The sequence below is a fragment of the Hyperolius riggenbachi genome, chromosome 12, assembly GCF_040937935.1.
Source record: "Hyperolius riggenbachi isolate aHypRig1 chromosome 12, aHypRig1.pri, whole genome shotgun sequence".
In the NCBI taxonomy this organism is placed as follows: domain Eukaryota; kingdom Metazoa; phylum Chordata; class Amphibia; order Anura; family Hyperoliidae; genus Hyperolius; species Hyperolius riggenbachi.
In genome coordinates, this window is record NC_090657.1 from 129,928,614 (window position 1) to 129,943,674 (window position 15,061).

At 43.7% G+C, this 15,061-nt stretch overlaps 1 protein-coding gene across 1 annotated transcript in view; it reads left to right on the top strand.

Annotated features, from left to right (window-relative positions):
- SEC14L1 (SEC14 like lipid binding 1) overlaps window positions 1-14,302 on the top strand; it is a 191,450-nt gene extending 177,148 nt beyond the window's left edge. Inside the window, exon 12 of the mRNA XM_068262007.1 lies at window positions 14,145-14,302. Within this exon, the coding sequence (XP_068118108.1) occupies window positions 14,145-14,262 (118 nt within the window). The 3' untranslated portion in view covers window positions 14,263-14,302. The remainder of the gene's footprint in view (window positions 1-14,144) is intronic.
- Window positions 14,303-15,061: the final 759 nt, after the last annotated feature.

Genomic DNA, 15,061 nt, shown 5'->3' on the forward strand with positions numbered 1-15,061 from the left:
ACTTTTCTGCCAGGTTACTGCCTATGAGGTGTAACAGCAAATGTCTCTTTTCCTATAATGTACACTATTTGTTTTAGACCGCTAGTATATGTTGTGTTTAGATAAAGTCTAAAAGTTACATTTGAAGATATGCAGCAGTTCTTAACAAACATGCTTACTCAGCTCTGAAAACACATGGTGGCATTTCATTAGAACATTTACCCTGGAGGAGTAAAATGTAAGAGCTTGTAATACAGGAACTTTTTCACTGAGTTGCAGTTACAACTTTGCTACACAGGTCATCCACAAGAATGGAAAAAGGGCATGTTGATGGTGTTTCCTGTTGCAATGATACCAGCTGTCTTTTGTCAATAGCAGGTTTTAACCACTTCCCAACTGAGGGGTTTTACCCCCTGACCACCAGAGCAATTTTCAACTTTCAGCGCTCCTTCCATTCATTCGTCTATAATTTTATCATTACTTATCGCAATGAAATGAACTATATCTTGTTTTTTTCGCCACCAATTAGGCTTTCTTTAGGTGGGACATTATGCCAAGAATAATTTTATTCTAAATGTGTTTTAATGGGAAAATAGGAAAAAATGTGGGAAAAAATTATTTTTCAGTTTTCGGCCTTTATAGTTTTTAAATAATGCATGCTACTTTAATTAAAACCCATTAAATGTATATGCCTATTTATCCCGGTTATAAAACCGTTTAAATTATGTCCCTATCACAATGTTTGCCGCCAATATTTTAATTGGAAATAAAGGTGCATTTTTTTCAGTTTTGCGTCCATCCCTAATTACAAGCCCGTAGTTTATAAAGTAACAGTGTTATACCCTCTTGACATAAATATTTAAAAAGTTGAGTCCCTAAGGTAACTATGTATTTTTTTTAATTGTAAATTTTTTTTTTTTTTAATTACAAAAAAAAAAAATTGGGGAGTGTGGGAGGTAAGGAGTTAATTTTGTGTGTAAAACTAGTTTATTTGTGTGTAAAAAATGGTTAGGGTGTAGTTTTACTATTTGGCCACAAGATGGCAACAGTAACTTTTTGTTTCATGCGACCTGCAAGCGTCCTTCCGGACGCTTGCAGGAAGTAGAAAAAGGCTGGGACTTTGTTATTGCTCACAATGATCGCGCTGCTCAGCCGAGCGGCAGCGGATCATTGCGGGGCTTAGATCAACGAACGGGAATGGATTTTCCCGTTCCTTGATCTCTGGGCGGGCGGCGGCGTGTGTACTAGTGGCGGGCGGCGTGTTTACGAGCGGGAGCGCGGGCAGCGGCGGGAGTGCACAAAGTACGGATTTCTCCGTCCCTGGGGGTTAAAGGATGGAAAAAGGGACGGAGATATCCATACGGGCGGGGGTAAAGTGGTTAATATTACTTGTAACGCTTGATTTGGTTGCTTTGGTCAACACTTTGATGCATTGTTGCTCTGAGGATACAGATCTGATATTTTCCATAATCTCCTGCCTGCCTTGCCAAAGAATGCTAGTGTTTGCATGTTCTCAGCGTCTTGCTGATGTAACCCACCTTTATAGCCTTTCAGCCTTTCACCCTAGAACAGGGTCTCTACACCTATAGAGACTAAATCTTAGAATGGTATGCCATCTGCACCAAATAAAACATTTTACTCACTTATAGAAATGCATACTATGAACATTTTTTTGTTGTTAAACGCTGACTACTATATTTAATAAAACCTGAGACTCTGACATACAAGGTGACAATTTGCACAAAAGTTACTATTGTAGGGAAGGTACTGGTCCTGAGAGCCACTGATGCCACATAGGTATTATCTGAAACTGGGATCTTCATACAGTTTATTTTGTAGGTGTGACTGAATTGATGCGGAAAAATGCACAATCTTGATATTTTAGCCTATGGTTTATCTCTGCACATTCATATTTTTATTTTTGCCATTGTGTGATGCACATTTATATGTATGTTAATCTGAGTTGTAGCTCTTGATTTTTTTCCCCGTTTTTGCAATTGTGAGGCTCCCGCTAATTTCCTGGAAATAAGGGCTTATATTCCAGCTGACAGGGCTGGGCCTTGTTCACTGGATACTGTGTAGAACCCCCAAAACCCCTTTCCATTTTTCATTCCACGTGGCATTTATAGCAGCATCCATATCATGGTGCACGTTGATGGCTTTCACAGACTAGTATGGGACCTTGCACTTTTTAGGACAATTCCTGCCTCATGTTGCCTGAGGTAGCTTATCTTATAGGTCAAAACTGCCTTGTAGGGTTTATTTGCACACATTAATTAGGTTACACTTTATTATTCTAATTCTGTTTCTTCTGTTGTACTGATTCTGTATTGTTTTTTGCATATCAATTCTGAATTTCATGGGAGGGTGCGAATGTGTGTGACCATAGTATATTGTAAAGACATGACCTCTGACTATGTTCTAACAATTAATTTAACATTTTATGTAGCTTTTCAGAGCATTTTTTTAAAATGTTAACTATAATAAACATTGATGCAGTCAAACAATTGTGTGATGTCTTTATTCTACCCTGCCTGCTCACAATTATGATGGACAAAATTCTACTAAATTATGCAGTTTTTCTGAATGACAAGTTTTATTGCAGATGGTTTTACTAGAAGTACTGAAAAAAATAGTTCTAAATAACATTTATAAGTGTTTTGTAATTGTGAGAACATTGTGGGAAAAAAAAATCTGTAAACAGGCACCCCTCTTTTGATTTATATTTTTTGAAATTAAAAGTATAGGCAGGAAATAAGGTTCATCCTTATCCTTGCATATAAGATGGATATGTCCATCATATGAATCATGAATGAAATGAAATTTTTAACCGGTTTAGTCAGTCTAAATAGAATCAAATGAAAAAACAAGATTCATTCGCCTTACTTTGCAAACAATCTATTCTTCAATAGCTGCAAATGAGTATAGCTGGATTCTATTAAAGCTTAGCTTCGTGTTTACCGTCCTGACATTTTGGGGGGTGCTAAATTATAAGCACCCCTGTAAAGCCTAAAGGTGCTCATAGGACTTTGGGCCCCTTAGCGCACCTAGGCTGCAAAAAAGTGTCACACGTGGTATCGCCGTACTCAGGAGAAATAGTATGTGTTTTGGGGTGTATTTTTACACAATCCCATGCTGGGTGGGAAAAATATCTCTGTAAATGGACAGTTGTGTGTAAAAAAAATCTCGTTTACAGAGATTTCTCCCACCCAGCATGGGTATGTGTAAAAATACACCCCAAAACACATTATACTATTTCTGAGTACGGCGATACCACATGTGACACTCTATTGCAGCCTAGGTGCTCTAAGGGGCCCAACGTCCTATTCACAGGTCATTTTGAGGCATTTGGTTTCTAGACTACTCCTCACGGTTTAGGGCCCCTAAAATGCCAGGGCAGTATAGGAACCCCACAAGTGACCCCATTTTAGAAAGAAGACACCCCGAGGTATTCAGTTAGGTGTATGATGAGTTCATAGGTTTTGTTTTTTGTCACAAGATAGTAGAAAATGACAATCTATGAACTCATCATACACCTAACTGAATACCTTGGGGTGTCTTCTTTCTAAAATGGGGTCACTTGTGGGGTTCCTATACTGCCCTGTCATTTTAGGGGCCCAAAACCGTGAGGAGTAGTCTGGAAACCAAATGCCTACAAATGACTGTTCAAGGGTATAAGCATCTGCAAATTTTTATGACAGGTGGTCTATGAGGGGCCGAATTTTGTGGAACGGGTCATAAGCAGGGTGGCCACTTAGATGACAGGTTGTATTGGCACTGAAGTGCAGGAAGCGCACTTCAGTGCCAGTTGGTCTATGCACTCAATACATGATGTATTGGGTGTGTAGACCAATAAGACGGCAATACATTATTTTTGACTAGACCCATGTTAAGGAGAAGGCCCAAAAATAGTTAAGTTTAGAAACTTGGAGTGGTTTCCACCGAAAAGGCTGGGCATGGTAGCTTCTCGGATTGGCGGTTGCGTATTGTGTGGCATAACGGTTGGTCTCAGCCACAATTAAGTCGTAGAGATCCACGGTGCAGAACAGATGAAAAAAGGACTGATCCTAGATTATCTGTGTAAAGCAGACTTTCTCAACCAGGGTTCCCTGAGGACTCTGCAGGGGTTCCTTGGCATTTTACCCCATCGTGGGGGAAGTATAATAGAGCACACTATAATAGGTGGTACTGTAACAAAAAGCACTAAATTGGGGGGTCAGGAGACAGTATAATGAGTGGCAGTGTAATAGGAGATAGTGAAATTAGCAGCCTAACCTATTTAAAGACCATGCCTCCTGAAAAATAAATATAGGGGTTCCTCGAGACCAAAAATTGTATGCAGGGGTTCCTTGAGATCCAAAAGTTATTTACAGGGTTCCTCCAAGGTAAAAAGGTTGAGAAAGGCTGGTGTAAAGTCTAAGGCCTGTAATATAAATTTAAAGTCAGGCCAAACACCTCTAATCATACGTTGGCTAATGGACTCCGAATCTTAGGCCGTTTAGAAAGAAGATCACACGGACACCAGCTACATGTTTGCAAACCAGATCCTCCTACTTGAATGAGTCTTCAGGTTTTTATAGCATTACAGTCACGTATGTCATTAAAGAGACACTGAAGTATCGTATTAAATAAAAGAGGTTTTTTTTATTTATTTTTTTAATGTGTTTAACCAGTTCGGCCTTTCTGGACGAGCTTTCTCGTCCAGAAAGGCACTGCTACTTTCCCTGCGTGGTTCGCGCGAACGGGCACGCACCTGCCGCTGGCCCCCCGATCAGTGAATGGGAATATAATTCCCATTCACCGATCTAACTTCCCTGCAGAAATACCGACGCTTTCTATCCAGAGAGCGTGGTATTTCTGCCCCCCAGGAAACAACTCCCCTGCATTTAAGTTCCTGGATGCGACATCGTTCGCATCCAGGACTTTTCTCACTATGGCCATCTTGTGGCCAAATAGTAAACTGCACCCACACACAGTTTTAATTAAAGAATTACATTATCTTACATTTAAAATTGGCAATTTCCCTCCCACACCAAAAATTACCCACATACACTTTTCATTTAAAAAAAAAATAAAAAAAAAAATACAATAAAAAAAAAAAACCAAAAAACATCATAAATGGTTACCCAAGGGTCTGAACTTTTTAAATATGCATGTCAAGAAAGTATGTTATTATATTATTTAAAATTATAAGCTTATAAATAGTGATGGACGCAAATTGAAAAAATGCACCTTTATTTCTAAATGAAATATCGGCACCATAAATTGTGATAGGGACATCGTTTAAACGGTGTAATAACCGGGACAGATGGGCAAATAAAATACATGGGTTTTAATTACGGTAGCGTATATTAATTTCAAACTATAATGGCCAAGAAATAATGAATTTTTTTCATTTTTCTTATTTTTTTCTAAATCCATTTTAACAGGAAGATTAATTCTTAGCAAAATGTACTACCCAAAGAAAGCCTAATTAGTGGCGGAAAAAACAAGATATAGATCAATTCATTGTGATAAGTAGCAATAAAGTTATAGGCGAATGAATGGGAGGTGAACGTTGCTCGGATGCATGAGATTTTTGGCACTGAGGCGCTGAACCGGTTAACCTACTAGCCCTAACTAAACCGCCGCATCCCGCGGCTGTAAGATATCTAACTCCCCCCTCCCTCTCCCCTGCAAAATCCACAACTTTCTTGGTCGTGGATTTTGCTGCCCTAAGCGCTTCCGTGTGAGGCAGGGCTATGAGCTGCAGCCCTGCCTCACCTGCGTCTGTCAGCGGCGGATCTCCGCCTCTCTCAGTGAAGGAAGACAGAGGGGCGGAGAGAGGACGCAGGTGAGGCAGGGCTGCAGCTCATAGCCCTGCCTCACATGGAAGCGCTGCCCGGATTGCACCCCGGGGAGTTTGGGGGATTTAGTTAGATAAGAGCAGCGCAAATGCGGCGGTTTAGTTAGGGCTATTAGGGTAAACACTTTGAAGTCTCAAAAAAATCTTTTTATTTAATAAGAGTCTCTTTAAGTTAATAATTACAATATGGCGTGATTATATCATATTCCCAACTTTCATACCTGTCAGCTAATAAATTTGCTATCTAGTTTTGGTCAGCTAATTTAACCACTTCCCGACCGCCTAACGCACAGAGGCGGCCGGGAAGTGGACCCCACAAGGACCAGCTCATGCCCAAAGGCGGCGGTCCTTGTAGGGGCATGGGCGGAGCGATCGCGTCATCCGTGACGCGATCCTCCACCTGGCGCCGCTCACCCGCCGCAACATCCCGCCGGCCATACGGAAGCGCCGGCGGGATGTTAAGTCCGCGATCGCCGCATACAAAGTGTATAATACACTTTGTAATGTTTACAAAGTGTATTATACAGGCTGCCTCCTGCCCTGGTGGTCCCAGTGTCCGAGGGACCACCAGGGCAGGCTGCAGCCACCCTAGTCTGCACCCAAGCACACTGATTTCCCCCCCCCCCCCCACCCCAGATCGCCCACAGGACCCCCCCTGCCCACCCCCCAGACCCCTGTTTGCACCCAATCACCCATCAATCACTCCCTGTCACTATCTGTCAACGCTATTTTTTTTTTATCTCCCCCCTGCCCCCTCCTGATCACCCCCCCCACCCCTCAGATTCTCCCCAGACCCCCCCCATCCCCCCCCCCCGTGTACTGTATGCATCTATCCCCCTGATCACCTGTCAATCACCCCCTGTCACTGCCACCCATCAATCATCCCCTAACCTGCCCCTTGCGGGCAATCTGATCACCCACCCACACCAATAAATCGCCCGCAGATCCGACATCAGATCACCACCCAAGCGCAGTGTTTACATCTATTCTCTACCCTAATCACCGCCTATCACCACCTGTCACTGTTACCCATCAGATTAGACCCTAATCTGCCCCTTGCGGGCACCCAATCACCCGCCCACACGCTCAGATTGCCCTCAGACCCCCCCTTATCAATTCGCCAGCGCATTACTTACATCTGTTCTTCCCTGTAATAACCCACTGATCACCTGTCAATCACCCATCAATCACCCCGTCACTGCCACCCATCAATCAACCCCTGTCACTGCCACCCATCAATCAGCCCCTAGCCTGCCCCTTGCGGGCAATCTGATCACCCACCCACACCAATAGATCGCCCGCAGATCCGACGTCCGATCACCTCCCAAGTGCAGTGTTTACATCTGTTCTCTACCCTAAACACCCACTAATTACCCATCAATCACCCCCTGTCACTGCTACCTATCAGATTAGACCCCTATCTGCCCCTAGGGCACTCAATCACCCGCCCACACCCTCAGAACGCCCTCAGACCCCAGCCCTGATCACCTCGCCAGTGCATTGCTTGCATCTATTCCCCCCTCTAATCACACCTTAAGACACCCATCAATCACCTCCTGTCACCCCCTAGCACACCTACCCATCAGATCAGGCCCTAATTTGCCCCGTGTGGGCTCCTGATCACTTGGCCAAACCCTCAGATCCCCCTCAGACCCCCTTCCGATCACCTCCCCAGTGCATTGATTGCATCTATTTTCCCCTCTAACCACCCCCTGAGACACCCATCAATCACCTCCTGTCACCCCCCTAGCACTCCTATCCATCAGATCAGGCCCAATACAACCTGTCATCTAAAAGGCCACCCTGCTTATGACCGGTTCCACAAAATTCGCCCCCTCATAGACCACCTGTCATCAAAATTTGCAGATGCTTATACCCCTGAACAGTCATTTTGAGACATTTGGTTTCCAGACTACTCACGGTTTTGGGCCCCTAAAATGCCAGGGCGGTATAGGAACCCCACAAGTGACCCCATTTTAGAAAAAAAGACACCCCAAGGTATTCTGTTAGGTGTATGACGAGTTCATAGAAGATTTTATTTTTTGTCAAAAGTTAGCGGAAATTTATTTTTATTGTTTTTTTTTCACAAAGTGTCATTTTTCACTAACTTGTGACAAAAAATAAAATCTTCTATGAACTCGCCATACACCAAACGGAATACCTTGGGGTGTCTTCTTTCTAAAATGGGGTCACTTGTGGGGTTCCTATACTGCCCTGGCATTTTAGGGGCCCTAAACCGTGAGGAGTAGTCTAGAAAACAAATGCCTCAAAATGACCTGTGAATAGGACGTTGGGCCCCTTAGCGCACCTAGGCTGCAAAAAAGTGCCACACATGTGGTATCGCCGTACTCAGAAGTAGTATAATGTGTTTTGGGGTGTATTTTTACACATACCCATGCTGAGTGGGAGAAAGATCTCTGTAAATGGACAATTGTGTGTAAAAAAAAATTAAAAATTGTCATTTACAGAGATATTTCTCCCACCCAGCATCGGTATGTGTAAAAATACACCCAAAAACACATTATACTACTTCTACTGAGTACGGCAATACCAAATGTGTGGCACTTTTTTGCACCCTAACTGCGCTAAGTGGCCCAAAGTCCAATGAGCACCTTTAGGCTTTACAGGGGTGCTTACAAATTAGCACCCCCCAAAATGTGAGGACAGTAAACACACCCCACAAATGACCCCATTTTGGAAAGTAGACACTTCAAGGTATTCAGAGAGGGGCATGGTGAGTCCATGGCAGATTTCATTTTTTTTGGTGCAAGTTTTTTTTTTTGTCACAGTGTCATTTTCCGCTTACTTGTGACAAAAAATAATATCTTCTATGAACTCACTATGCCTCTCAGTGAATACTTTGGGATGTCTTCTTTCCAAAATGGGGTCATTTGGGGGGTATTTATACTATCCTGGAATTCTAGCCCTCATGAAACATGACAGGCGGTCAGAAAAGTCATAGATGCTTGAAAATGGGAAAATTCACTCTTTGCACCATAGTTTGTAAACGCTATAACTTTTACCCAAACCAATAAATATAGGCTGTCAAAAACATGTTTGTCCACATTTTTCGCGCTGCATGTATACAGAAATTTTACTTTATTTGAAAAATGTCAGCACAGAAAGTTAAAAAAAATCATTTTTTTTGCCAAAATTCATGTCTTTTTTGATGAATATAATAAAAAGTAAAAATCGCAGGAGCAATCAAATAGCACCAAAAGAAAGCTTTATTAGTGACAAGAAAAGGAGCCAAAATTCATTTAGGTGGTAGGTTGTATGAGCGAGCAATAAACCGTGAAAGTTGCAGTGGTCTGAATGGAAAAAAAAGTGGCCGGTCCTTAACTTCTTGCCGACCGCGTCACGCCAGTAGGCGTGGCCGCGGCGGCAGCCCCAGGACCGCCTAACGCCAATTGGCGTAAAGTCCTGGGGCTCTGTTTTGCAGGAGATCGCGCGCAGGCTGCGCGCGCATCTCCTGCTTGGGGGGCGGAGCTCCGCCCCGCCTTCAGTCTCCGAGCGGCTATTGCCGCTCGGGAGACCGGTAGACGGCGTGATCGCCGTCTATTTACTTTGTGCAGCGCTGCGATCAGCAGCAGCGCTGCACTGGGGACAGCCGTGTGACACGGCTGTCCCCATGGGGGACAAGAGAGCGATCGGCTCTCATAGGCAGAAGCCTATGACAGCCGATCGCCATATTTGGCCGGCTGTGGGGAGGGAGGGAGGGAGGGAGGGAAGGGAGTTAAAGAAACAGGGTTTTTTTAAAAAAAACAACAAACAATAATATTTATTAAAAAAAAAATAAACATGGGGGGAGCGATCAGATCCCACCAACAGAGAGCTCTGTTGGTGGGGAGAAAAGGGGGGGGGAATCACTTGTGTGCTGAGTTATGCGGCCCTGCAGCTTGGCCTTAAAGCTGCAGTGGCCATTTTAGCTAAAAAATGCCTGGTCACTAGGGGGGTTTAGCCCTGCAGTCCTCAAGAGGTTAAAGGGGATAAAGCCCTAGGTCCTTAAGTGGTTAAAGGAATAGTCAGGCAAAAAAAAAATCTGTTTCGCTTACCTGGGGCTTCTACCAGCCCCATGCAACCATCCAGTGCCCTCGTAGTCACTCACTGCAACTCCAGTCCCCCTATGCCAGTTAGTTTTGTTTTTGACAACCTCTGAGTCGGCGGACTGCATTGCGTACATTTTTACGCATTCCCGCTGGTGTAGGAATATGAACACATACATTTTTACGCGTTAGTGGCGCAACACGTAAAAATTTACGCATTGCGCCAGAATGCGTAAAAATTTACGCGTTGATGTTCCTGCACCAGCCGGAATGCGTAAAAATGTATGCAATGCGGCCCACCGATCCTGAGGTCGGCAAAAACGAAACTAACTGGCATAGGGGGACTGGAGTTGCAGTGAGTGACTACGAGGGCACAGGATGGTTGCATGGGGCTGGTAGAAGCCCCAGGTAAGTGAAACTCCTTTTTTTTGTTTTTTTGCCTGACAATTCCTTTAAGCAAGATAAAGTGAGAAAAATAAACTTTAAATAATTAATTCCAATATCTAGTTTTTATTGCCCCACCAGCTACCATGAGAAGAGAAGTAATTTCAACCTTATTTGAAAACCTAAGAGAACCTGTCTCTCTAAAGACTAAAAGATCTATAACTAAGTATAGCTATATTGTAAGGTATATTGAAGAAACCCTCACATTTCCCCCCTTTTGGCCATATGATGGCCACATAAATTAAATCCATTACAACAATAATTAAAAAAAAAAAGTGACAGAATGTAAACAAAGCTTCTGAACATAAATCTCTAACTTACCTACCTAGGCCCATATCAGAACCTAGTGACTTGTCGCTGAATACCCTACTTTAGCCTGGAACTTGCCTAACACAATATTCGAGGAAAGCCAAAAGACACTCAGGTACAGGAACTAATATTTAGACAGAAGCTGTTGCGCAATTTTCATACTCCTGGGTAGATATTCATCATAGGAGTTTCTTCTTTGGACTAAATAGATGTGAGCTTCAGAAGTGTGAGTGCACTTGCTAATGAAACACATAATGAATCTATAGTAAAGGAGGAACATCAAAACAGTAAGCAGGAACATAACCAGATATGCAGCGATTTGTTTAAAGGACAAGACAAATAACATTTATATTGTGATTTTCTCCTTGCGGACTCAAAGCGCCAGAGCAGAGCAGCAGCCACTAGGGCGCGCTCTATTGGCAGTAGCAGTGTAAGGGAGACTTGCCAAAGGTCTCCTACTGAATTAGTGCTGGCTTACTGAACAGGCAGAGCCGAGATTCGAACCCTGGTCTCCTGTGTCAGAGGCAGAGCCCTTAACCATTACACCATCAACCAACTGCCTTACGAGGCCAAGAGGAGTAAAAAAAAGTTAATTACTTGCATGGTCGTTTCAGGCACGGAGGACGCCGTCCGCGCCCTCTGTGCCGCTCCGCCGGGTCCCCCCGCTCATTATCCCCCCGGGCCGGCTCCCGACCCCACGGCCCGGGTCGGGCTCTCCTGCCTCTTCAAGGATGGCCGCTTCCTCTGGCCGCGGCTGCGCAGTCCGCTTGGGCGCGAGTGCAGCTGCGCAGCTCTAGGGCCAACTACCCCGATCCACGCTACGTAGCCGTGGGGTCGGGAGCCGGTCCGGGGGGATAATGAGCGGGGGGACCTGGCGGAGCGGCACGGAGGGCGTGGATGGCGTCTTCCGTGCCTGAAACGACCATGCAAGTAATTAACTTTTTTTTTTTTTTACTCCTCTTGGCCTCGTAAGTCCTTTAAAGAAACCTCCAGTTGAACCAAATATGTTTCCATCCATTCCAATATGTTTGATTCCATCCCTCATTGCCTATTTCCCTAGCAGTATGTTGCAACTCCTATACCTTCTATAGATGATTGTAGATATCACTGTTATCTATCCACGCACATTCTTACCCTGTGAAGCCAGTATGAAGTCGAGCCAACTTTTCTTATAAGACTAACTTGTGCACCTGGGCTATTTCAACTGTTAGCAGTGACTGCAGCAACTGTTTCATTAAACATATGGTCAATTAGTCTGGAGTAGTTATTTAATCTTTCCATCATTTCCATTCCTCATCCCATCCATGTTGGAAAGCATGCCCATGAATAGGCCTCAATTCACTAAGCTTATCTCCTGTCTTTAATAACTCTTCTAGAGTTGTTACCATGGTGATAAGGCATGTAGTATTCAGGAAACATTTTACCTCAGGCAAACCTAAAGTTAACTCTTCTGTCTTTAAGTTAACTCTTCAATCCTTAAAATAACTCCTGAGTTAAAGACAGGGGGCCATATGCAATTCACTTTTTCTCCTGAGTTTTCTCCTAGGAGATCATATTTCATCTTCAATTTATATTAACTTTTTAGCACTTTGCAATAGAAAAAGTACCAAAAAGTAAGTAATAAAGCGCTGTCAAAATTATTTTGAGTATTTCTTTGCTTGCTGGTGGGTTGAAATGCATTTTATTAGCACATTTAAATATATCTCCTAGGAGAAAACTCAGGTGAAAAAGTGAATTGCATATGGGCCAGGCTGTTTATTAACTGCAGGTGAAATTAACTACAGAGGAGGTAAATTAACTACAGAGGAGGTAACTTAACTACAGAGGAGGTAACTTAAGGAATGAAGAGATAAGATAACTCTCTCTTATGTGGAGGTAAATTTTCTCTTGCCTTATTATCTCCAGCATGATTTTAGTGAATTGAGGCCATAGTCATTTATGGTAAACCGATTTCTTTTAAACAACTTGTGATGGGGTAGCAAATATTTATTTGCTATTGCAGCTTTTTCATCTAGATCTGCTAATGCTGGTGCTAGGGTAGAAACAATACATTGGCCAAAGCTACCCCTAGGTAGCCAGGCATAAGCCCATCACCCACACACAAAGTAATAAGGTAGCTGCAATGAGACTATACCTCATAAAAACTTTTTTTTAAAAAAACATTAGCATGTGCTTCTGCTCATATCGTGGCAAGCGCTATTCCTAATAAGTTGGCACACTCTGCAATCCGGATAGTTTCTTTAATGGTAAAATTAAATAAGGTTTTTTTTAATACCTGAGGGGAAACTCATATAACCAGTGTTACCCCTAGAAGCATAAGTAAAGCTATTCCCAGGGACCATGCAATACCTATGTCACTGGAAGCATAGAAAAGTTATAGGTAGTGTTATTACAACATGATTTGGGTAGTCTACCTAGGGACACTAGGGGCTCTACAAATGATCTATCTATGTTTATACATATGGTGGGCTTTGAATTAGGCATCGGTTTTAATACTCGGGTTCTCCAAACAACTCTATCTCCAGTGTGATTCTGGCCTATAAACGTTTCTTTACTTAACCCCCCTGGGACCGCCTAACCCTTAGGAGCGTGGCCACGGCAGCAGCCCCAGGACCGCCTAACGCCAATTGGCGTCAAGTCCTGGGGCTGGGATTTGCAGGAGATTGCAACGCATCTCCTGCTCGGGGAGTGGAGCTCTACCCTACCTTCAGTCTCCGAGCGGCGATAGCCACTCGGGAGACTGTTAGACGGCGAAACCACCGTCTTTACACATTGTACAGCGCTGTGTTCAGCAGCACTGCTGTACTGGGGACAGCCGTGTGATACAACTGTTCCCTCCTGACTGTCGACGGTGATCGGCTGTCATGACAGCTGATCACATGGATTGGCCAGCGGAGGGAGGGGGGGGGAATATAAACATAAAAAAGCAACATTTATTTAAAAAAAAAAAAAAAAACATTGAGTAAAAAATAAACATCCGGGGGGCCATCTGACCCCACCAACAGAGAGCCCTGTTGGTGGGGAGAAAAGGAGGAGGGAACCACTTGTGTGCTGTGTTGTGCGTCCCTGCAGCTTGGCCTTACAGCTGCAGTGGCCATTTTTACAAAAGGGGGGTCTTTAGGGGGGTTTTCCACTATGGTCCTCAAGTGGTTGATACAACATGAGTTATGGGAACAGCTATTAGTGGTAACCCCTTGGAATCTTTTGGCCTCATACCACATACCTAAAATGTTATTTTATTCTCAGTTAGTGCAACCCTCCTTTGCAGCATCATATACAGGTTTGGTTCTTCCCAGAACAAGTCTTCAGCCTGAAATATATTGACTAAATACACAAACAACACAATATGTAAGCCTATTAGTTTAACCATTGTTGTCTTTGGTCACCTTCTTATGACTGACGTCATTGCTACGAGCTGTTTTCTGACAACGAGCTCCCTCTGCTTCTTACAGCAACTCGTCTCCTCCTACTCCTCTCTGACTCCCCCTCTGAACTGTCCCCCTGTTCATCTTGTCTTTTAGGAACCCATGTGACATCCATGGCAGGATCATCATCATCATCATCATCATCCTCCACAGCTTTGCTTGTATCAGACACCTCCAAAACTGCACCAACAATCCTCACACCTTACATCCATAGTGACGCCTAACTCAGACATATGAGGTGGTGTAACATCCTCAGCGCCTTCATCTTGTAACAATAATGTGGAGCGGCTGTGGTGCTAGTAGTAGCGGTGGTGGCTGCCAGCTGAGTGTTAAGTGGGGTGCCAGAATCAAAGCAGGAGGAGGAAGATATGTAATGGTTCCGTGCAGAAGCTGAGGAAGTTGAGGTGTTCTGTGTTAAATAGTCAACTACGTCCTGACAATCTTGAGGGTTGATGGTACGTGCCTTCTGAACACTGTACTTTGGTTGAGGGCCGCATTAAATCACAACACCACAACCTCGAACAGACCTGCCGGGTGGTCTGGCTCTGCCTGTTATTTTGTCCAAATTGGGGGGGGGGGGGGGGGGTGAAAGGTATGCACTAACTGGTATAATACTGTGTACAGTCACACAGATGCAGTGAAAGGTATGAACTGACTGGAGTAATAGGAGAAGAAAGCCCAATATTGTGTAGTATGTATTGGAATAAGGAGAGTAACTAATAGTAATTAATTATACTCACAAACCAGAATTACCTTCCAGGCAACCACTGTAAATGCAGGTGGGGAGATTAGGCCTGTCCCCACTCAGGACTAAGATGTCGCTCTCTGTAGATCAGGAAATAAGGGTAAAAGCACCCCTCCACCCAGGGTGGACACTAGTATTGTAGAAAGTGAACACAGGTGCCAAAAGGATAAAATATGCTAAAATGGTTAAAAGTGTAAGGGAGGAAGTGGTGGACTCACTGTCCCAAACAGACACAAAGCTGTAGATTATCAGCAAGAAAAAATAATTT